Source organism: Notolabrus celidotus, chromosome 23, assembly GCF_009762535.1.
Source record: "Notolabrus celidotus isolate fNotCel1 chromosome 23, fNotCel1.pri, whole genome shotgun sequence".
NCBI lineage: Eukaryota > Metazoa > Chordata > Actinopteri > Labriformes > Labridae > Notolabrus > Notolabrus celidotus.
The window spans coordinates 25,621,554-25,644,797 of record NC_048294.1 but is presented as its reverse complement, the minus strand read 5'-3'; the positions used below and the strand labels follow the sequence as shown (position 1 = coordinate 25,644,797).

General features: G+C 42.3%; 2 protein-coding genes and 1 long non-coding RNA gene across 3 annotated transcripts; 2 read left to right on the top strand and 1 right to left on the bottom strand.

The window, feature by feature from the left end:
- Positions 1 to 9,274: 9,274 nt before the first annotated feature.
- Positions 9,275 to 10,501, top strand: LOC117807629 (dynein heavy chain 2, axonemal-like). Its single transcript, XM_034676972.1, has 3 exons — positions 9,275 to 9,531; positions 10,073 to 10,223; positions 10,340 to 10,501. The coding sequence occupies exons 1-3, from the start codon at positions 9,502 to 9,504 to the stop codon at positions 10,480 to 10,482; spliced, it is 324 nt and encodes a 107-aa protein (XP_034532863.1). The 5' UTR covers positions 9,275 to 9,501; the 3' UTR covers positions 10,483 to 10,501.
- A 2,065-nt stretch (positions 10,502 to 12,566) lies between these two features.
- LOC117807025 lies at positions 12,567 to 14,240 on the bottom strand. Its single transcript, XR_004629893.1, has 3 exons — positions 14,136 to 14,240; positions 13,044 to 13,265; positions 12,567 to 12,732 (listed from the first exon to the last, which is right to left on the bottom strand). It is a non-coding gene; the product is annotated as an uncharacterized LOC117807025 (long non-coding RNA).
- Positions 14,241 to 16,502: 2,262 nt separating this feature from the next.
- LOC117807022 (folylpolyglutamate synthase, mitochondrial-like) lies at positions 16,503 to 20,947 on the top strand. The gene is made up of 6 exons (XM_034676061.1): positions 16,503 to 16,540; positions 19,101 to 19,178; positions 19,849 to 19,910; positions 20,424 to 20,526; positions 20,647 to 20,724; positions 20,808 to 20,947. The coding sequence occupies exons 2-6, from the start codon at positions 19,119 to 19,121 to the stop codon at positions 20,853 to 20,855; spliced, it is 351 nt and encodes a 116-aa protein (XP_034531952.1). The 5' UTR covers positions 16,503 to 16,540; positions 19,101 to 19,118; the 3' UTR covers positions 20,856 to 20,947.
- Positions 20,948 to 23,244: the final 2,297 nt, after the last annotated feature.

Sequence of the window (23,244 nt, the reverse complement as noted above, 5' to 3'; positions counted from 1 at the left end):
GTAAGAAACCCCACAGTCAGCACTGTAATCAAAAACCCTCTGAAAAACAATGGTTTGATAAGGAATGTAAAGACATGAGAAAACACTTAAGACAGCTATCAAACCAGAAACACAGAAACCAACATGACCCAACACTATTACATGAATACTCTGAACACCTGAAACAGTACAAACAGACCATCAGACAAAAGAAATCCCACTACACCAACAAAACACTGGAGGAGATTGAAAATGCAGTAGACCAGGGTCAGTTCTGGAACATGTTGAACAGTTTAGAGACCACAAAGCCTCAACAATTAGCAATACAAGATGGAGATATCTGGGGAAAACATTTTCATGACCTCTACAAAAGTATCCCACCTGAAGATCTAAACATTAATCAAACTGAAATTAAAACTAAATTAGACAACCTTGAATCAGCCATCAAGAATAACCAAAACCCATTAGATTACCCAATTACACAGAAAGAGTTAACAGACAAACTGAAAACTCTTCAATCCAAAAAGGCTCATGGCACAGATTGCATCAAGAATGAGATGCTGAAGAACAGTACTCCTGAATTTCAAACTGCAATTATTAAACTGTTCAACATGGTGCTGACTGCAGGCTGCTTTCCTGATGTCTGGAACCAGGGGCTGATCACCCCCATCTATAAAGATGGTAATAAAACAGACCCCAATAACTACAGAGGGATCTGTGTCAACAGCAACCTGGGGAAAATATTCTGTAGTATCCTAAACTCCAGGATACAAGCTTTTGTTGAAGAAAAAAATATTCTTAGTAAATGTCAAATTGGCTTTCTCCCAAATCACCGAACATCTGATCATATATACACCTTACACACTTTAATTGACCAACATGTCCACCAAAAAAAGGGGGGAAAAATATTTGCCTGCTTCATTGACTTTAAAAAAGCATTCGATTCCATTTGGCATGAAGGACTTTTCTTCAAAATCCTTCAAAGTGGAATAGGTGGTAAGGTTTATGATCTCATTAAATATATGTACGAGCACAACCAATGTGCCGTGAAAATCAACAATCAGAGAACAGAATATTTCACTCAAGGGCGCGGTGTGAAGCAAGGATGCTGTTTAAGTCCCACATTATTCAATCTGTATATAAATGAACTTGCAGAGCAGCTGGATGGTTCAGCAGCTCCAGGCCTCACACTCTTAGACACAGAAGTTAGATACCTGCTTTATGCAGATGACCTTATTCTGTTGTCTCCAACCAGAGATGGTCTCCAACATAACCTGACCATCCTGGAACAATACTGCCAGAACTGGGCATTGGAGGTCAATTTTAAGAAGACACAAATATTGATCTTTCAAAAAAAGCCCAGATGTCTTGAAAATAAATATATTTTTACTTTGAATAACACTCAAATTAAACACACAAAGAATTATACTTACCTTGGTCTGAACATATCTGCATCAGGACATTTTAACATGGCAATAAATGCACTTAAAGAAAAAGCACAGAGGGCAATCTATGCATTAAAAACCAAATTATTCAAGATTAACATTCCAATTAGAATCTGGACCAAAATATTCGATAGTGTGATTGTACCTATAGCTCTGTATGGAAGTGAGATCTGGGGCCCCCTCAGTAGACTGGAGCATGGCTCATGGGACAAACACCCAATAGAAGCTCTCCATACTGAATTCTGTAGAAGAATCCTAAATGTTCAAAGAAAAACTCCAAATAACGCCTGCCGAGCAGAGCTGGGACGTTTCCCATTACTATTAAACATTCAGAAACGGGCAATCAAATTTTGGACCCATCTAAATTTAAGCCCAAAAGACTCACTTCAATATAAAGCACTAAAAACCCAAGAGCTGAACCCTGAAAACTGCCCCCTTAGTCAGCTGGTGAGGAAGCTAATCAGCCAGACTCCAGTCAGCACTGATCCAAAACACAACCAAATGAAACTCATCATGAAGCACTCCAAAGATCTGTATTTAGAACACTGGAGAAACCAAACAAAGACCCAAAGTAGAATGAATTGTTATTTGACCCTAAACTGTGATTCTAAATGATCTGAATATCTGTACAGTGTCAGAGATACAAAACAAAGATGTATCCTGATCAAATACAGGCTGAGTGACCACCAGCTGGCTATAGAGACAGGGAGATACAGACAGACATGGCTGCCCAGAGAGGAGCGTCTATGTGCTCACTGCTCTACAGGGGACATAGAGACAGAGATGCACTTCCTCCTCCACTGCAGCAAGTTCTCTTCTCTAAGAGATTCCCACTACAGGGACATTACTAACATGGTACCAAACTTCCCAACATTAACCCCAGAAGAGAAACTGTCAGTTCTCCTGGGGGAAGGGTCAGCAGCTCCTCTGGCTGCTAAATATGTGTCTGCCTGTCACAGCCTGAGGGACGCACCATCCCATGGGGTTTGATTTTGGGTGGAGGTTTTGTGAGCGCGCCGAATCGGGTGAGGACATTGAGATATGCTGTATAGGTGACACCATCGTTCATTAATGCATATAAAATATGTAATATATGGTTGATATGTATGTGATGAATATAATATGTAATGAATATGGTGTGTGATTAATGTATATATGGTGAGTGTAATGTGTTGTGAATATATATAATGTACTGTATGAATTTATGTGCTTTGGCAATAATATCTCGTTGTTCATGCCAATAAAGCAAATTTGAATTTGAAAATTTGAATTTGAATTTGAAATAAAGAACAAAGAAGAGAGAGCTGCTGCAACAAGCAGCCACTCAAGCGGTGCTTAGCAACGGAAAAAAAATATGATGTCATAGAACACAGTTTAAGATCAAAGGTTTTAGGATTATGATGTCATAAGGAAGTAAGAGCTGTGCAGATATTTAAGGTAAACCATCAGCTCTGATAGAGAACAGCTCATGTTGCAGAGTAGAGAAAGAGAGAGATTTGTCGTACACACCTGTTGGTTGTGAATTCAAACTTTGAAATCTTTGAAAACTGTTAGCACCGGACTTTGCTGAAATGGAATCTCTAGTTTATGTTCGTCAAACCCTGTTCAGCAGCTCATCTGCTTACATCGTCCTTGAGTTTATTGGTGAAGGATCCTTTGCCAAAGTAGCCAAGTGCCTGAATGTCCAAACTAAAGAGACAGTCGCTGTTAAAATCCTCAAGAAGAACTCTACTGCAGTCCAGGAGGCAGCGGAAAGAGAGATTGCAATGCTAGATCTCATCTCTGTACATGATGCAGACCACATTAACGTGGTGAAGCTCTTGGAGAAGTTCGAACATGCGGGACAGACCTGTCTGGTGTTTGAGATGCTAGACACGGATCTTTATGACCTGATCGACCTAGTACAGCCTTTGTTTCTGAATGCGATCCGGCCAATAGCTCAGCAGCTGTTGGTCGCCCTGGATGCCCTGAAGGGTCTGGGTATCATGCACACCGACATTAAACCAGACAACGTCATGCTGGTCGGCCAGAGCAACCCCTTCGGGGTGAAGTTGATTGACTTCGGTCAAGCCCTTCCCGTCTCCATACTCCAGCGTGGGATGATATGTCAGCCAAAAGGATACAGAGCTCCAGAAGTTTACCTCGGCCTGCCCTTCAATGAGGCTATCGATGTGTGGGGACTGGGCTGTCTTCTTGCCTCCCTATACCTGGGGGACAATACTTTCCCCAGCTGTGACTACCAGGTGATGAAGTCTATGATTAAGTTTTTAGGCCAGCCAGAGGACTACCTGCTCAATGCTGGAGAATACACCCGCAACTTTTTCACGAAGAATGATAGAGAAACTGACGGTCCAACATGGAGGCTGCTGACGCCTGAGGAATACCAACTGAAGAATGGTGTCCCACCTCAGAAGTATGACTGCAGGATCAAGCTGCCCAGCTCTCTGGATGCTCTGGCTTATATCTACCCAGTGGACGAACCTGCAGAGCTTGAGGACAGGTTAGCGTTTGTAGACCTTTTGAAAGGTCTGATGAATCTTGACGGAGCTTTGAGGATCTCTCCCAGTCAAGCTCTGCAGCACCCCTTCATCACTATGACCCACCTGTCCAAGCACTCTTACAGCTCAGACTATCCAATCATGGCCAGAGAGATGATGGAAATGCCCCCGAATCAAGACCAGGAGTCAGCTTTTGGAGCTGAGGAAGATGTCAGAGCCCCCTGCACCTGGGGTGAAGAGGAAGAATCCGAGGACTCCCATAGAGATTTCAGACCCCCAGGGTCTTCCACCCTACCTCCCTGCTCCTACAATAATGTCCCAGTGACTCAGTCCTGTGATGGAGCTCAAGCACAGTCCTACGACAACACATCCATTTCTGGATCATCTGAAGGAGGAATCCCTTCCTGGACGTTCAATGAACCTTCAACTGAGCAGTCATCTGATGAGGCTGAGCGTAAAGACACCTCTGAGGATGCATCCGTGTCTAGGTCTTCTGACGGAGCACCATCTCCCTGCTCCTCTGCAGGAAACCCAGCATCCTTGTCCCAGTCAAAAGAAGAAATACCATCCTGGATGTTTAATGAACCTTCAACTGAGCAGTCATCTGATGAGGCTGAGCGTACAGACACCTCTGAGGATGCATCCGTGTCTAGGTCTTCTGACGGAGCACTATCTCCCCGCTCCTCTGCAGGAAATCCAGCATCCTTGTCCCAGTCAGAAGAAGAAATACCATCCTGGCTGTTCAATGAACCTTCAACTGAGCAGTCATCTGATGAGGCTGAGCGTAAAGACACCTCTGAGGATGCATCCGTGTCTAGGTCTTCTGACGGAGCACTATCTCCCTGCTCCTCTGCAGGAAATCCAGCATCCTTGTCCCAGTCAGAAGAAGAAATACCATCCTGGATGTTCAATGAAGAAGTGGACCTGTTTCCTGGTGGAGCTGAAAAAACACACACCACCCCTCCTCCCTCGACCTTCTCCAGCCGCACCAACAAAATGATGAAGAGGATCCGCAGGTTCTTCAGGGGAGTCCAGACAGCCTTCTGTTGTTGCTGTCCAGTGGAGGATGACTAAATATGTACTATTTACACACACCAGACAACCAGAGGACCAAATGATAGCCCCACTCCCCCCAAGGACCTGTTTCCCAGCACAGCCTCTTCCATTCCCTTCTCCCCTATTCCTAAAACAATACAAAAACAAATAACTGAAAATAAAAAAAAATACAAAAATAAAAAGTTAAGTGTCGAACATTAATTAGTCACCATTCCCAGTGTTTTATGTCTTGTGTTCTTGTTTTCCTTGTATGTATTTTGACTTTTGATTCTTAGTTCCGTCTCCAGTGTTTCCTGTTTTATTTTGGAGTACTTGCTCTCTGCTTTAGTTTTACTTCCAGCCCCTGTTGCTTCTCTGAATCAGAAGCTGCACTCACCAGACATAGGTCAGTCTAAAATGCAGAGAAAACCAAGTTCATCATCTCTTCCAGGGCCAAACAATTTGATTTGAAAACTCTTATCATCACTTCTAATGCAGGCACAGATATAGAAAGGGTGAAGGTTTCTAAATATCTCGGTATTTAGATGATGAGAAAGTTTCTCTTAAAGATTTGAAATGTGTCCAGTAAACTTGGACTGAAGATAGTCTTTTTCTACAGGATCAAATCCTGCTTTCCTCTGCACTGTAGGAAAACCCTGGAGGAGGAAACTTTTTGATCATTGCTAGACTCTGGAGATGTTTTGTACAGGCATGCTTCAGCTTCCACGTTAAAACCACTTGATGCAGTTTTTCACTCTGAGATTTATTACTGGTGGTAATTATAATACTCATCACTGCATCCTTTATAAACAGTTGGGATTGGTCCTCTCTGACTGAAAGGCGGGATTTTAACTCATACCTCTTTATTTACAAAGCGCTTATTGGGATGCTCCCCACATATTTTTCTTCCATGCTAGTTTGGTCCTCTGGAGCACATCACACAAGGTCAACTAATTGGCTTATTCTCCAGGGGTCTCATTTATAAACTTTGCGTACGCACAAAGCTGGGCCTGAAACTGGCGTACGGCAGTTTTCACACCAAGGTTGTGATTTATAAAAAACAAACTTGACGGGAAAATGTGCCTACAGGTAAACAGACTGACTCATTTAAGAGGCAGGGGGAATTGGCGACACAGTTGGTGAGAGGGAGAACTGAAGTCAGATGATATTTTAATGCCTTTTACACATTTCGTGTCATTAAATAACAACATCAACAGACCTGTGTCACCATCATCACTAAAACCAGCATATTCTATTTGAATAATATGTTGCTGTGGTGAGTCGTTTCCAATAAGCTGTCACTAAAAGATAAAAGCGTGTCTGAAAGTTCATCAAACCATCACATTTCTATTTAAGTGTAGAGGAAACACACGGGCCGTATCCTAACGTGTTCGTTGGGAGGTAAAAACCAAAGTGACATCAGAAGACGTTAATCAGCCGCAGAGCAAAGTGACAGTCATTTTTTCAATGATTCTAACGCTGTACAGAGTCACTGAGTGTAGTTATACTTTAATAAAGACTGCTGTACAGAGTCACTGAGTGTAGTTATACTTTAATAAAGACTGCTGTACAGAGTCACTGAGTGTAGTTATACTTTAATAAAGACTGCTGTACAGAGTCACTGAGTGTAGTTATACTTTAATAAAGACTGCTGTACAGAGTCACTGAGTGTAGTTATACTTTAATAAAGACTGCTGTACGACGCACACGGAGCACAGAGACACGGCTCCAGCTACCTCACACACTGATCACATCTTCCTCACCTTCATGTGTTTACTCTGTTAATGAGAACAGTGTGGAGTAAAGCCATGCCCGGTTCTCAGTTATTATCTTACATATCATAATCAGTCAAAGCGCAGGCCAAGCTGCCCGTGATGAAACACATTAAAACTTATATTCAGGGATCAAACTTCTGTCAGATAATATCAGAGAGGAGATCTCTGAAGGACGTGAGCTCTCTGTAATGTGAAATAAAAGTGTGTGTCCTGTGAACATGAAACACTGCAGTGAGACTGTGCATAATGGTGAATGATGGATGCTCTGGCACTGCTGACGGATACATGAATGCTGCAGACGTGGAGTCACTCCATATTTTTATTTTAATTTGTATTTCTTTTGTGTCCCTCCTGCTGTAAGAAACAAACAATGCGTGCTCTCTGACCTCCACTTCATCCAGGAGGTCCACGGTTTGTGTGTCAGACACTTTATTCTCTCCGTCCTCCTCTCTGTTGTTGCCGTGGTTCACCGTGAGAACCTTGGATCTTCCGGCTCATTTGTCTGCATGTTCATTCATAAAGCTCTGTGCATTGACCGTATATGGTTGAATGTGGGCGTGTCAAGGGCGGAATACGAGTCTGAACTACATGTGCATATCTCCATGTGGTTTGTGATTTATAAACGGAACATTGCCTAAAGTTTGAGTGCGAACAGTTTTATAAACCAGAATTATTTTTGGCGCACGCCATTTCCGGGTTTTCGGAGTAGGTACTCTTTTAGTGGGGATTCTACGCACTCTTTTATAAATGAGACCCCTGGTCTGTGGAGTTCTGCAGAGATGGTTGTCCTTCTGGAAGGTTCTCCCGTCTCCACAGAGGAATGCTGGAGCTCTGACAGAGAAACCGTTGGGTTCTTGGTCACCTCCCTGAACAAGGCCCTTCTCCCCCGATCACTCATTTTGGCCAGGCAGCCAGCTCTAGGGAGAGTCCTGGTGATTTCAGCTTCTTTCATTTACGTATGATGGACACCACTGAGCTCTTTGGGACCTGCAGCAGATTTTTGTCTGTACCCTTCCCCAGATCTGTGCCTCCATACAATCCTGTCTCTGAGGTCTACAGACAATTCCTTTGACTTCATGTCTTGGTTTGTGCTCTGACATGCACTGTAAACTGTGGGATCTTATAAAGACAGGTGTGTGCATTTCCAAATCACATCCAATCAGTTGAATTTACCACAGGTGGACTCCAATCAAGTTGTAGAAACATTTCAAGGATGTTCAGAGGAAACAGGATGCACCTGAGCTCAATTTGAGTTTCAAAGCAAAGGGTCTGAATACTTATGCACATGCGATATTTGAGTGTTTTATTTTTAATTAATTTGCAAAAATGTCTACAAAACATTTTTCACTTTGTCATTATGGAGTATTGTGTGTAGAATGTTGAGAGAAAACATAATTTAATCAATTTTGGAATAAGACTGTAACATAACAAAATGTAGAAAAAGTGAAGGGGTCTGAATACTTTCCGTACCCACTGTAAGTGCAGTGCTCCTCACAAACAATACATTCATTCAACATACCAACATACAATAACATGCCCACTGTCAAGATAAGAAACCATGTCACTGAGGCATACCAATGACACAACAATACCAATAACACAATAAAGCTTGCGTGCCAACGGTTTTATTAATCAGACATTTTTTCAAACACACCATATCCGGATTTTCAGAGTACGTACTCTTTTAGTCAGGATTCTACCCACTCTTTTATAAATGAGACCCCAGGTTCCCAGAGTTCATTCTGAGCTGGGAAGAGCTGCTTTTGGCTTTCTTGCACCATCTGCATGGAACTCACTTCAAAGCACATTAAAAATGAATGCACTAGTTTCTGTTAGTCATTTTAAATCATTAGTTTTAAACTTTTTAACCTCTGATTGCACCTGTTTTAACTGACTTTGTGTTAACATTACTTTTCAATAGTTTTAACATAACTTTTTAATTGTCTGTTTTTAATTGATCATCATTATTTTAAGGTTTTATCTTTTATTTGCTTGTCATGCATTTTAAAGTTTCCTTTATATGCTCGAAGTCATTGTAAATGAGGGCTTTGCTCTCAATGATTTTCGAGTTTAAATAAAGAGATAATTCATGAATTAGTTTCACCTGCCTTTTGTCACACCTGTGTTGATTACTGTGTGTATTTAGTTTCTCTGTTTTCCCTCTCCTTTTGTCACTTCATTGAGTCCTGTTTGCACCTTCATGCGTCTTCCAGTTGTCCTTGCCATCTCTGTTTCTTGTGGATTTTGTTGACTTTTCAGTTTTGATCTTTTTGGATTTTGTTGTGGACATTTTTTAATGTAACCTTTGTTTCACTTTGCCTTTTATCTATTTAATGTTTAGTCTGATCTTGGAGTCCCCCTTCTTTGTACCCACCGTGACATCTCTGGCCATTAAAGGGGCTATGAGGACTTTCTAAGTGATCTTGAAATAGTCTCCCCTTTATATATGGAAAACAATTGAACGATATACGGCAGTACCCGGATGTCCCCTTGTTCACACTACGCCGACCGGCTGAGTTTAGCAGAGAGACGTGAGAAGAGTGAGAGAGAAGCAACAAAGTGATCAACAAAGTGCCTTTTCCTTGAAGAAATCCATTTATTTGAATTATTTTGAAGTTATGGTGGACTCTGGAGCTGGACTAGCAAACAGAGAAAGGACAGAAGAGATAAAGAAAGCAAACAGGAGAGTGACAGAGCCCGGTCTGAAACACTTCAGGATAGCTTCTCAGAGATGGAGAGAACTAAAGGAGTTCAAATGACTGAAAACAGATGCTCGGTGGATCCTCTTCCTTGAGACAAGTATGTAATGCTGCATTTCTGTTTTAAATCACAATGTAATATTTTATTTCACTATAATAATCGTCTGTATGTAGGTCAAACAGTGTTAGCCACACTGCTAGCTCATTAGCATTAGCCCAGAGCGAATTTACCTCTCTTCTTTTTCTTTGTAATCTGTCTATTCCTTCCATCTTTCTTCCTCTGCCCCCTCATTTTTTTTTTATTTTTTTTTTTCTCTTTTTTTCTTTTCTTTACTTTCTCCCTCTTGTCTGCATATATATTTCTGGTTTGTGCCCCCTCATTTCTACATTCCTGATTTTTCAATCTTGCATAACTTTCTTCTTCCCTTTATCTACCTCCGCTGCTCTTTCCTCCTCTGTTCCTCCATAAGATCTCCCAATTCCCTTGTTTTCACTCTCCCTCTCTTGTCCCTTTAGATTCATACGTTCCTGGCACAGCTGTGGGTCATTCATGTCTGTTCATAGTCACCTCTATCATTCCCTGAGTGAGCCTCCCCTTGTATTCCTTGTTTTTGTTGCTCATTTACACCCTCCTCTTTTAGGATGGAGTATTTGTCCGGGGTTTGTACCTGGAGGGGGCCGGTTGGGACAAGAAGAACTCATGTCTGGTAGAAGCAGAACCCATGCAGATGGTCTGTCCCATCCCGACCACACACTTCAAACCTGTCGAGAACCGCAAGAAGATGTCCAAGAGTGAGTGGTTCTGGACTTTACAGCACTGGTTTCCTACTTCCTCGGTCCTCCTCTTGTTTTCTTAAGACATGACCTGTGATTGGCTGTCTCAACTTTATATTTGTGTTTGCGTGTAGGTATTTACCTGTGTCCATGTTTCTACACACCGGTCCAATCAGGCAGGGCGGTGCTCAGTGTGGAGCTTAAAGCTGGAGCCGTGACCCCGGACCACTGGGTGAAAAGAGGAACTGCTCTACTCATGAGCCTGGACACAGAATAAATTATATTTACAAGATCAAGTTATGGTTCAATGATTTATTCATTCATAACTGATCCACCACTATCATCTCTCTCTCTTCAACTCCCTCTATCCCTCTCTCCAACACGGTCTCAGCAGATGTGTATCTAACATGAGTCTGGTCCTGCTGGAGGTTTCTGCCTGTTAAAGGAAGTTTGTTCTTGCCACTGTAACTTGCTAAATGCTGCAAAGTGCTCTGCTCATGGTGGATTAAGATGAGATCAGACTGAGTCCTGTCTGGAAGATGGGACTGGATCTGATCCTGTCTTGATGTTGGGTCTTTGTTAATAATAGAACATAGAGTCCGGTCTAGACCTGCTCTGTTTGGAAAGAGTCTGAGGAGAACGTTTGTTGTTAATTGGTGCTATACAAATAAAGATTGATTTATAGTTTTATTTAACAAATTAGACCTTTAATTTACCAGGTAAAAATGTGTGAGAACCAGTTCTCATTTACAAACATGACCTGACCAAATGATGAAAACTGTAGCAAAAGTTAAACCGATACCAACAGAGTAGTTCATTTGATACCTTTTATATGTCACTCAATGTAAACACAAGCATTAACCTTCTTCAAATGCTGTTCTGCTCATCTGATAGAAACACAAATAGATTTTGAAAGTGTTCAAATTATTAGAACTAAATTAATCTGCAAAAATGTGCAATAAAGAACTTCTTGGAAGTGTACTTTAAACACTGTGAATCCTTGATTTACAGAGCTAGACTACACCACATCACAAACTGCTGTGGTAGTGGACCAATAGGGTTGCCAACTTTCTCACTCCTAAATAAGGGACAGGTAAACGGTGCCATGGTGGTGTGAGGATGTCGTGTGAATTCAGCGTATATTCATATTCTGATTCAACTGGAAATGCAGAAAGTGTGTATATTCCCTTTAATCCTTACTGTATCATTATGTAACCTCATATGAATAAACCTCAAAGAAACCACAGTTTGGCTCTTTACATCAAAAAACAGGCAAAAAAAAGGTTCATTTTATTGTCATTCAGTCACATTTAAAAACATGAAGGAACAAAACACATTACTCAGGTCCAGCAGCATACAGATGGGCATACATACTGGATGGGTAGGGTCCTCCATGATGTGCGACGCCCTGCCTCTGCACCTGCTGACATATATGTCCTCCAGGGAAGGGAGGCTGCTGTTTGTAGTTTTTTGAGCAGACTTGATCACTGCTGCAGTGCCTTCCTGTCAGCCACAGAGCAGCTCCCATACCAGACAGTTTATTTAGGATTCTTCTTATTTTGTAATCTTTATTTTGATTTCCTGTTTTATTTTGTAGTTGTTGATCTCTACATGACCGGTTTCCACACCTGTTGCTCGTTATCTAGTGTGCATTAAGTCCCTGTGTTTCCTTCTTCTGTTGTCGGATTATTACGTCTTCCCTGAGTTTTTCCCTGCGTCTTCCTCGTGTTTTCTCCCTGTGGTGGTTTTTGTGTTTACATCTGGACCGACTGTTCAAGTATTTCCTTAACCTGTTGCCTTTTTGTTCTTTTGTTTATTAAATCTTAGTGTTACTATTCTGCAGGAGGGTCCTCCTAGTTTTTCCCCATTGTTACAACGAGGGCTGTCAACAACCGGTAGGGTCAAACGTTTTAATAGTTTTGCAAAATGAATCAGTGTCAAACTTTAATTGACCTTTTTCTTCACAAAGTCAAGGTTTTTCCACTAAAACACCTGAAATATCAGACCCTCCACAGCTCTATGGAATAGAAAATAAAAGATAGTATGACGCCGTATTATGTATGGCCATCGTAGAAAAAACGAAGTCAGGGAAGAGTAGCATTCTGATATCAAACTCATAATTTGTGAGAAAAAAGTAGAACATTAGTGAGATTGTATTCTTCAATGGGATTTAGCATTTGATTATGATCATCCGAATGACAGCAAATCCTTTAATTTGCCGTGCCCCTTATTATGATCGGGATCATGGCCTTTACGGGTCAACAAAGGCTGGCTTCTGATTATTAGTAGGAGGACCTCCATATTTCTATAACCCTGAACAGCTTCCCTGTAAGTTCAGAATCACGCACCAACCACAGGTTCTATGCATTTATAACGACGTCAGATTAGAGTCACATCAGGAGCCTCATCAGAGCAGTTTTCCCCAGTGTTGTGTTTTAATATGGCTGAGATGAAAGCCCGCTGATAGGGGGGTCAACCGGGTCAGTTGTCCCGGGCCCAGGGTCGAAGGGGGGCCCAGAGCCCGGCCCTGTGACAATGATAATATTCACTGAAATGATTCAAAAACTAAATTTAAAAAAATCATTTTTGTAAGTGTAATATTTGAGTAAGCTTTCCCTTGTTTTATTTTCCTAATTTAACGTGACATTGATCAAAAAAGATTTCACTCTCCCTTCATGTAGTAATGGTTTAGCCCATCACAGCGTGTGCATTCAAAAGTTTCCCCGCTAATCACTCCTGTGTCCATGAACTTTCACTGTGGCTTTTTTTTTTTTTTTTTCAAAAGACAGAATTCTAGAACGTTGTCTTTGATCTTAAAGACAGAATTCAGAAACTCACACTAAGCGAGGCCAGCGCTTGCAGACTCTGGACATCCGGAGGAGATCCTTCAGAGGGAGGTAGAGGAAGATCCTGAGAAGGAGCTCCTTGGGGATTTGATCCCATGAGATACCTGAAGATGGAGAAACAGCTCAAGTTGTAGCCTCAGATGACACACTGCAGGAACGTAGAGGAGGGTAGATGTAGTCTCCATCTCACTCTCACAGACTTTGAGGCACGCTCCTGCAGAACAGTAATAGACGCATGATGTCGAGGAAGGCTTCGGCTGAAGCGCATTCATAACTCCTTGTTGGAAATTTAGTGTGCAGGCTTTCTTCCTCTTAAGTAGCTTCTGTGGAGTCATGCACCTTAAGAAGTTTGATGTTTGATTGTGCATTTTAGTGTTTAGTTCTCAAACCAGAAAGTGTATGTGGCTCGACTTATTATGCACTTTAATAGTCTTTGTTTCTGCAGACATTCCTCTCTGCAAGCGTGAAGACGGGCAGGGCGTAATCTCTCTTGTTTGGTGTACTTATTGCAGTTCTGTTTTTGCATGTTTGCAGAGTTGAACAGACTAACATTTAATGCATTTCTGACTTTAAACAAGCCCTTTTTTATGCATGCACTCCAGAAAACTTCATGACAGCATGCCTCTGAAATGTTTAAAAGTTGTTTTGCACACACTTCTTTCGCAGCATGAAGTTTTCCCGTCAGTCTGCAGGACAGAAGGTCAATCATGATGTAAGAAGAGCACTTCTTTTTGTCTTCATACCAATACATATTCAGACATATTTAGAGTATCGGTGAGCGAGAGGAAAGAGGCCCTCAGCCTTGCTCACCGGGACTTTCCCTGACATTTTTGCAACAGCTCACCTTGACCTCCTCCAGATATTGAACTGGCAGCTTGTAGGAAGACGTCCCGACATAGCCAGGGTGAAGATCTCAGCTGTTTGATCTCACACTTAGAAGATTTCTAGTACGTTTTCAATATATTTATCTGTTTTTATTCAAGTTAATATATCTCTATTCCATTTCTCTTTTAATTCTTTGTTTATTATTTTTGTGCCAAACCACAGAAACACATTCCCTCTGAGACAGTTTGACTTCTCTGACCTGACGTGGGTCCTCTTTTCCTCCTGGACCTCCTGCTGAGCACAAACTGGTTCTGCTTGTTCTCCTTCCCCTTGCAGAGCAGCCTCTGGTGCTTGTGGCTCAGGGACCACTGCTGGATCAGGTCTGGAAAAATAGTTCATGAAGTTTTAAAAATATACCCCAAAAATGTTTTAGTTTAAAAATAAATGATAACAAATAGATTTGATTTGGAACATTTTCAGCAAATTCTTAATGACATTTTTAAATTTAAAACTTCCTTGAATAAGTAATCTCATCCCACTACAGACAGACTGAACTGGTTTCAACTCTGCTTCCATTAGACAAGTGGTGGGTTTGTTCAGGTAGTCACAAAGGGTCTTAAGTAGGTTCATTAGCCTAGTTTGCCTGCTGCAGTGTTGCCAACTTAGCAACTTTGTCGCTATTTTTAGCAAGTTTTCAGACCCCTCTAGCGACTCTTTTTCAAAAAAAGCGACTAGCGGCAAATCTAGCGACTTTCTCTGGTGTTATTTGAGACTTTTGGAGACTTTGAAATGAAAGCATGTATCGTTCTCAATGAGCAGCGGGTGCTGCGGTGGCCCCCTCCCCCGTCCCAAAGCACTCACAGACAGCTCAGTCCGAGTCGCGCAGCAGTCCCTCGTAGCTGCAGTCAGAGCAGAGATGTTAACCCCTCCGCGTCCAGACTGCAAATAAATCACGCAGGTACGAAGACACCGCTGGCTGATCCATTTAGATAGTTCATGTAGATTGTATACAATAAATATTTTGAAAATGATATTGTTGAAAAATGAAATGTTTTACTTAGATTTTTTTTAGGCTCCTAAGTGTATTTATAAACATATTAATGGTGTTTTTTAACCTCGTATTGTCTCTCCCTCGACGTTACACGTCTCTCTGACAGCGTCTATAACAATTCAGATTATGCAAATCAGGCGATGACGTCATTAAGCGACTTCTAGTGACTTTTAAGACAGCCAATAGCTACTTTCCTCACTGAGGAGTTGGCAACACTGGCCTCCTGGTAGTCATTGACAGCATTGTATGTTGGAGACAGTTGGTGTCTTAGGCCACCACCTCTGTTAAGATAAGGGTTAACATAGATGGCTTCCTTGACCCTTCTTTCATACCAACGCTCTCCTCTGTCCAGATCCTGAACACAGAAGAGACACCATTTGTCGAGAGGCACCCTACTGCAGGCAAGATGGCGCCGCCACAACATCCACACCGGAAGTCCATACCGGAAGTGATTCTTTAACCCCCTCTCTACCCAATGCCGGATGCTTCGAACTGGAAGTTTCTTCTTCGTGTAGCGTATTGATTGCATTAGTCTGTCGCTGCTAAATCAATTAGCAGAAAGCTAATTGTGATAGAGAGAGTGAGTGAGAGAGATCCCGCTGTGTATGAAGAACACAATAATGTAGAGTGTTAGTGTGTGTGGGGGGAGGGGATGAGAAGGAAAAGACTGTAAGTAAGAGGGAAAATACACTCAAGCTGTACACAGAGATCTATATTCACCACAAAAACAACAGAGGCTCCCCAGAAATGTGTACTGTACATCTATCATCAGTGGCTGACAGTGGTGCCTCAAGTTGAAATATTTTAGTCCTAATATTTTATGTTGATTTGGAGTTTGTAATAGCAAAAGTGCATTGTTCTTTTTCAAGTACAACATTATCAATACAAAAGGGTTAAGACATCATACATATAACATTAAAAGAACATAAAATAAAGTATAATTCTACATTTCAAGTAGGGGTTGGATGGAAAGAAACAGTAGCTATGTATACATTTGCAGTTTTTCTAGTCATTCTAATTGAAGGTTCCAACTTCAATGTTTTCATGGACGCCAAATAAAGTGATCTTGTTAAGACATTGGTGTACATGCATCAAGCATTCAATCTGAATAAAACTGTTTGACAAGCTCAGAGTGTTTACGCCCATCTAATGTCTCAAAATAGAAGGAGAAACCATTCCCTCCGTTTGTTCTTGTGGTTAATGAACACCCCTGTCACTGTGTCATTGTAACGTGTTACAAATTATGTTAAAAAAGAAACAGTCACCACACACCTCTACATTTTCCTCCTCCACTCGCCCCTGCACCATAGATAACATTCTGCTCTTCTCTCGTGACTGTGGATCTACTCTGGATCTGTATTTCATTCATTCATTAATCTATACATGTGATCACATAGGCAGACAGCATGCAAGGTCATTTGGAACAAACACTACAGCAAACTTAGATAATGTGACAAGTCCCCATGGAAAGAGACTCCTGCACGCTGCACAGTTATCATAATGAACCTGTGGGGAACAGCTGTGCAGGAAGGAAGAGGGGTCACTGGGGGAATCAGTCAAAGGGAAGCAGGTGTGCAGGGGCAGGACACACACCACAGGGAACTGGTGGGCAGGTGAGGTACAGTCAGGCTAACACAACATAAAATAACATATGACCCAGACAAAACAAGAGAGGCATATGCAGATGTCATCACGGCAGCATCATAATCAGCTTTAAGTATTTCAACACACACTCGGAACAAAAGGCTGTGCATGGCTGAGACGTTAACACTAGAACTTAGTGATTCGTGCAGGCTTCTAAGTAACTTGAATTCTCAACAGCCTATACACTTTTGGAGTCAATCAACTAGTCAATAATACTGATACGATTAAAATGTAAGTGCAAAAAAGTTCATAGAATTACGCGTAAACCTACGTGTTTTTGAAGGCTTTTATTTTGCGTTCACGTTCCTGTTTTTCAAGGCTTTTATTTTTTTGAAGGCTTTTATTTTTGTAACTTCCGGTATGAACTTCCGGTGTGGGTGTTATTGCAACGTTTTTAGCTTTGTAACTTCCGGTATGGACTTCCGGTGTGGATGTTGTGGCGGCGCCATCTTGCCTGCAGTGGGGTACTCTTGGCATTTGTCTCCAACATACAACGCTGTCTTGAATTCTCTCTCAAAACAAGTAAGACCACACTCACACCAGAGATCATGTGACTCTAACTAGCCACAGCTAACCCATCACAACTAGGCTAACGACCTGAACACACCCACGACGAGGAGAGGTGAAACTTCTTCAATAATCTCTACCAGTCCGGTTGCCTTAAGGATCAAGCTTTGAATTACCATGACAATGGCTGCATCCACTCTTATTAGTCAAAACTCCCCTTTGTCTGGTCTATCTACTTGGTCCTGACTAGCTGGTTTTGTCCATCAGTTAAGACCTTTTTCTTTTTTGTCTTGCATGCCACATGTCTATCTTTCACAGGGTAATTGACGAGTATTATGTGGTCACACTGTGTAAAACTGCAAACACAACATGTATGTACACTACGAGTCAAAAGTTTGGAAACACCTTCTCATTCAAGGGTTTGTATTTATTGTAATGATTGTAAACACTGTAGATTAATACTGAAGACATCAAAACTATGAAAGAACATATATGGAATTATTGAATGAACCAAAAAGTGTTAAACAAAGCAGAATCTGTTTTATATTTTAGATTCTGTAAAGTAGCCCCCTTTTTCCTTCATGACAGCTTTGCACACTCTTGGTATTCTCTCAGTCTGCTTCATGAAGTGGTCTCCTGGAATGGTTTCTAATGAACATGAGCCTTGTCAAGAGTTCATTTGTAGAATGACTTGCCTTCTTAATGTGTTTGAGACCATTAGTTGTGTTGTTCAGAGGTAGGGTTAGTACACAATGGATAGCCCTATTTGACTACTGTTGTAATCCAGATTATGGTAAAACCAGATTATTTCATAGTTTAGATGTCTTCAGTATTAATCTACAATGTTGAAAATATTCAAAATAAATACAAACCATTGAATGAGAAGGTGTGTCCAAACTTTTGACTGGAATGTTGGAGTTATCAGTGCCTTGTGTGTTATGACACAGAGTCATCCATCACTTTTTTAAAAAACAATGGTTTTATAAGTAAACTGCATGTACCTGTATATCTGGCAGCATTGAGCACACAGCAAAGGGGTGGAGCCAGAGGTACAGGTGAAAGAGAAGTGACCTGACATAAAGGTAAAGCAACTTTGACAGCAGATACTCTGCTTAGTGTATCTTACTGAAGGTGTCTGATGTATCACCAAACTGGAATAAATCAAGCTGTAGGCGTGGAGCTTTTTACGGTAATGTCAGCAAAAACGTCAAACCTCAAATATTAGACAGACGTCCCCCGGTTGTGTCTTTGTCACTAACGCACACCGGGGGTAAAAATCCTCAATGAAGATGAGACAGATGCATGGAGGTGAGGAGAGCTGGTTCATAAAGCACACCTGCTGCAGGTAGAGACCAAGCTAACACTGAGCTCCTCAGATAATAACTCTAGTATCTATAAATAACAACGTCGTCATGGTCACATCCTCTAACATGACTTCTTTAAGTAAAACAGAGTAAAATGGACAAATACCAGCGTGAACATTAGACATTTGGTCTCAACGGAGATCCCTACAGCTTTTTATTGATATATCGGTCTGTGGATATCGATTTGGTGATGTCATGGATCTGATTTCAAAGCTGAGAGACATCTGGAGGGAGCTTAGAGTCCAGCTGCTGCCTTCACATTGAAAGGAGCCAGCTGAGGTAGTGTGGGCAGCTGACTGGGGGGACTCCTGGACGTTTCTCTTTGGGGTTTTAAGGCACGCCCAACTGGGGACTACAGTTAGAACCAGAGCTCACTGCAGGGATACATATCCTGTGTGGCCTGAGTATGAAGAGCTAGAAAGTGTTGCTGAAGAGAGATACATCTGGGTTACCTCCTTCGCCTGCTGCCACTGCGACCCACAAATTCTTTTGTGGCTTGCAAAGTGGATTTGATTAATGATTTCCCAAACACTGAACCAAAAGACTGGGTTGCACGATTCCCCTGCTACTACGGCACAGGTTTTCTCTGGTAGTGTTCATGAGCGTTCATGATGTAGTGATACAGCATAAATACTGTCATTTCTTTTCTCTGTTTCAGGATGCTTATGATGGGAGCATGCCGACAGCCTTGGTTTTGTTTCATCTCATGGCTTTCCGGGTGTTTCCCGAGGCGAAGGTAAGCTAAAAGTCCTGTGCTGTCTCCACTAATCTAGAAAGCACCAAATGTTATCTGAAGACTTTCCAAGCAGAGCAGGTCTAGACCATACTCTATGTTCTATTATTAACAAAGACCCAACATCAAGACAGGATCAGATCTAGTCCCATCTTACAGACAGGACTCAGTCAGATCTCATCTTAATCCACCATGAGCAGAGACCTTTGCAGCATTTAGCAAGTTACAGTGGCAAGGACAAACTTCCTTTAACAGGCAGAAACCTCCAGCAGGACCAGACTCATGTTAGACACACATCTGCTGAGACTGTGTTGGAGAGAGGGATAGAGGGAGATGAAGAGAGAGAGAGATGATAGTGGTAGGACAGATAGTAGTAGTTGTAGCAGCTGGAGTCTGGCACATCCACAGCAGCAGGCCGTCTATGGCAGAAATCCAGAGGAACCTACGGGACAAGGGAGCTCAGGGACTCCAGAAAGATCTATGGTTAGTAACTTTAATGGTACAGGAAGAGTTAAAGTAAGAGACAGGCAGAGAGAGGAGAGAGAGGGGGAAAGACAGGATCAATGTGTGTCAGTTCCCCCGGCAAAGTCGACTGGCCTGTTCTCTGAGGATCAGTGTTTTGGTCAGAGCATATTTCTTCAAACTTTCTTCATCTTCACTTTATTTTCTCCAGGTGGATGTAGCAATAATTGAAGTAGGGATTGGTGGACATTACGACTCCACCAATGTGATAAGGTAAGACTTTCAGTGCACAACATACCTGTGCATGTGTTCTGCCATGTTGGGAAGCATGTGGATTCAATTTGGTGATTAATGGCTCAAGCCAAAACTGCCTCACATAATGGAACCAGCCTGTTATCTGTGTTCAGTTTGCATTACCAAGTACCTGCCATTACCTCAACCTAACTGTAAATCAACGAATTAAGCTGCTCCTTGGGGGTAAGAGTTACGGTTCCACACTAAAAATGCACTTCTTGGCAAACATTAGATTGAGCTGTCACAAATAACAAAGGTCTTAGACTTGCAGTCTCATAAAGGTAGTCCTAAACCTGAAGCCACCGGGTCTTCAGACACATGCAACCTGGTAGGTTGGTTGGCAGTCAAGACTGGGTAAAGGCAAGACGTGAACAGAGAACATGGCTGATACGGTGAACAAACCAATGAAAGGATACTTTGACCATGATGTTTCACTTTTAGATTTCTCAGCAGCAGAATAAAATAGACCGTTCTTGTCTTCTGGGTCAACAGGAGGCCGTGGGTGTGTGGTATCTCATCGCTAGGCCTGGACCACATTCAGATCCTTGGAGACACCTTTGAAAAGATCGCCTGGCATAAAGGAGGAATCTTCAAGGTGTGTTGCATGGACAAATTAGTGATGAGTGCAAGGGAGAAGACAAAAATGTAGGCATGTTTCTGAGGGTGTTGAACCCCTCCATCAAACTGGAACTAACTCTCTCCAGTGTGTTTTCAGCCGGGGGTTCCTGCCTTCACCGTCAAACAGCCAGAAGATGCGATGGCTGTGCTCAGAGACCGAGCCAAAGAAATCGGAGTAAGTGCCCTGTGTCATTAGCATTTTGTGCAGTGTGTCAGATCTCCTAGTTTGATGTGATTCTATCTGACTTGTTCTTGTAGTGTCCTCTGTGGGTGTGTCCTGATCTGGAGGACTACCAGACAGACTGAACCCATGCGTCTGAGCCTCGCAGGGAAGCACCAGCACTCCAACGCCTCCCTGGCCCTCCAGCTGAGTCACACCTGGCTTCAGAGAAGATGTCTACCAGGTGAGGGTGGAGGGTTAACAAGCTGTTCCACTGTAGCGTAGCAGAGCGAGGTTAAGGCATGGTGTCTTGGAGTCTGTGCCTGTTCAGAAAGGACTAAGTGCTTGGACTCTGGAAGTGGTCGCTACAATGCCTTCATCAGATTGACCTCACTCTTTTGCATCCTCATCTGTTGTTCGCATTATCTTAAGGAGTGTCCAGAGTTCGTTCCAAACATGTGTCAGTCATTAGCAGCTGATAATGTTGGTAAGGATTGCAGTAAGTCTGCTAGAAACTTTCTCAGGAACTTCCAATCTGATTGACTTCATACTCAACACTCTGCTCTCAAGAATCCTCACAAGTACATATTTTCAGAAGGATTGTCCGTGGTAGTTGAGCAGGCCTGTTGTTTGCCTCTTGTAATTGTTGCTTGCAGCTGAAGTATGACTGCCAGCAGCATTCTTAAGAACCAGTCATTACACACCTAACATCAACTTCACTCTTTTCACTGCATTCCTTTGTGTCCTCACTCGTGGTATCACTTTCAGCTTCTTAGGTGCATCTTCCCCAGTGGACAAATCACTTGGCCTTTGGAAGTCTTGCATTTCCTACTAAGTGCAGAACAATGGCTCCAAGGCTACATGACGTAGATACTTGATATTTGACAAGGCTTAAAGAAATGAAACTGGTGTGGACTCAAAGAGGACGAGAAACCAGTTTCATTGCTTTTAGCTTTTGATACACCGTCATGTGATCGACTATGGTCATGCAGCAATACAACCACAAGTGTGGTGGTGATCAGAAGGACTGGTTGTCAAAGAAGAGACAGATCAACAAAGATTCTGTCTTTTTAAAGTTAGATATGTTTGTGCTTTTACATCTTTATTTATAGGAGGAGGACAGTGCATAGGGAAGAGTAGGGAAAGGACATGTAGGAAAGAGGATTAAAGAGACGGGTCTACTCTCAGAAGGAGATAACTCCCCTCTGAGAAAGCCAAACTGTTTGGTTCCATAAGTGAGGAAAAGGACATTTTGGACAACCCAGCTCTTCAGACCCTTTACTTTTTGTATTTTACATGTCTAAAGATTCCCTCTCTGTATGGGCCAAAGGAGGTTGAAAACAATCTTGTACAACCATCATTACCCGGATGCTAAGCATTGTGGCAGTAACGTCTGATGACTACCTTGTACTAATGTTGCCTGTCCAATGTTAGAGACGGATTTATGACTATCTCATTTTATACGAGCTGCCCTCTCTCAACAGACAAAAGCTTTCCCACCACCACTGCTGAGAACACAGGTGTACCTCAGGCAGCTGCCTTCAAGCCCTGTCCTATCGTGGTGAAAGGTGATACCTCAGATCAGAACATTTGGACTTCCTGTTTTTCCAGTTTAGATGTAACATCCTCCAGTATGGTTTCTTGTGTTTGGTCTCAGGGCTGGCAGAAACTGTGTGGCCTGGAAGGACTCAGATACTGAAACGGGAAGAAGTCACGTACTTCCTGGATGGAGCTCACACCATGCGCAGTATGCAGGCCTGTGCAGACTGGTTCAACGAGAGCTCAGCTCAGCATGAAAGGAAAGCAAGGTGAGCATCACACGCTAAACACATGACTCTCAGCTTGGGCTGTTCTATTTGCATCTTACAATGAATTTGGTACATGGTTATGACATTTCTGGCACTCACCCGCCAAAGGAAACCAAACCATGCGGCATGTGATTTTATGACATCTGATGACAAACATACTTTTTAAAGGAGTGCCACACAAAGAGGCAGTGGCTCCATCTGGCTAGGCTACATCTGAATGTCACCAAAGAGCAACTTTTAAATGTTTTCACATGGAGGTGTTGTCCATCACTGTATATTCAAACATCTAACCAGTCCAACATTATTTTTTTGTAGTGGACCTGTGGCCAAAGTTTTGCTCTTCAATATTACAGGAGACAGAGACTCAGCTGCTTTGCTTAAACCATTGGTGGTAAGTAAACTCCCTATAATAATTGAGCTGTACACCACAAAGTAAGAAATGACTTCCTGTGGCCAGTAGGGTAGGCTATAACATATAGTTGAATATTTGCATATGGAGACGTTCAGGCTGGGGCACTTCTCATACATGACCGCCCTGGTCCTGATCCAACATGGAGCATCACTTGTCTGTGCAGAGGTGGAGGAAAAGGACCTGATGGAGCATCACTTGCCTGTGCAGAGGTGGAGGCAGAGGACCCTGATGGAGCATCACTTGCCTGTGAAGAGGTGGAGGAAAAGGACCTGATGGAGCATCACTTGCCCGTGCAAAGGTGGCTAACCATGCCAC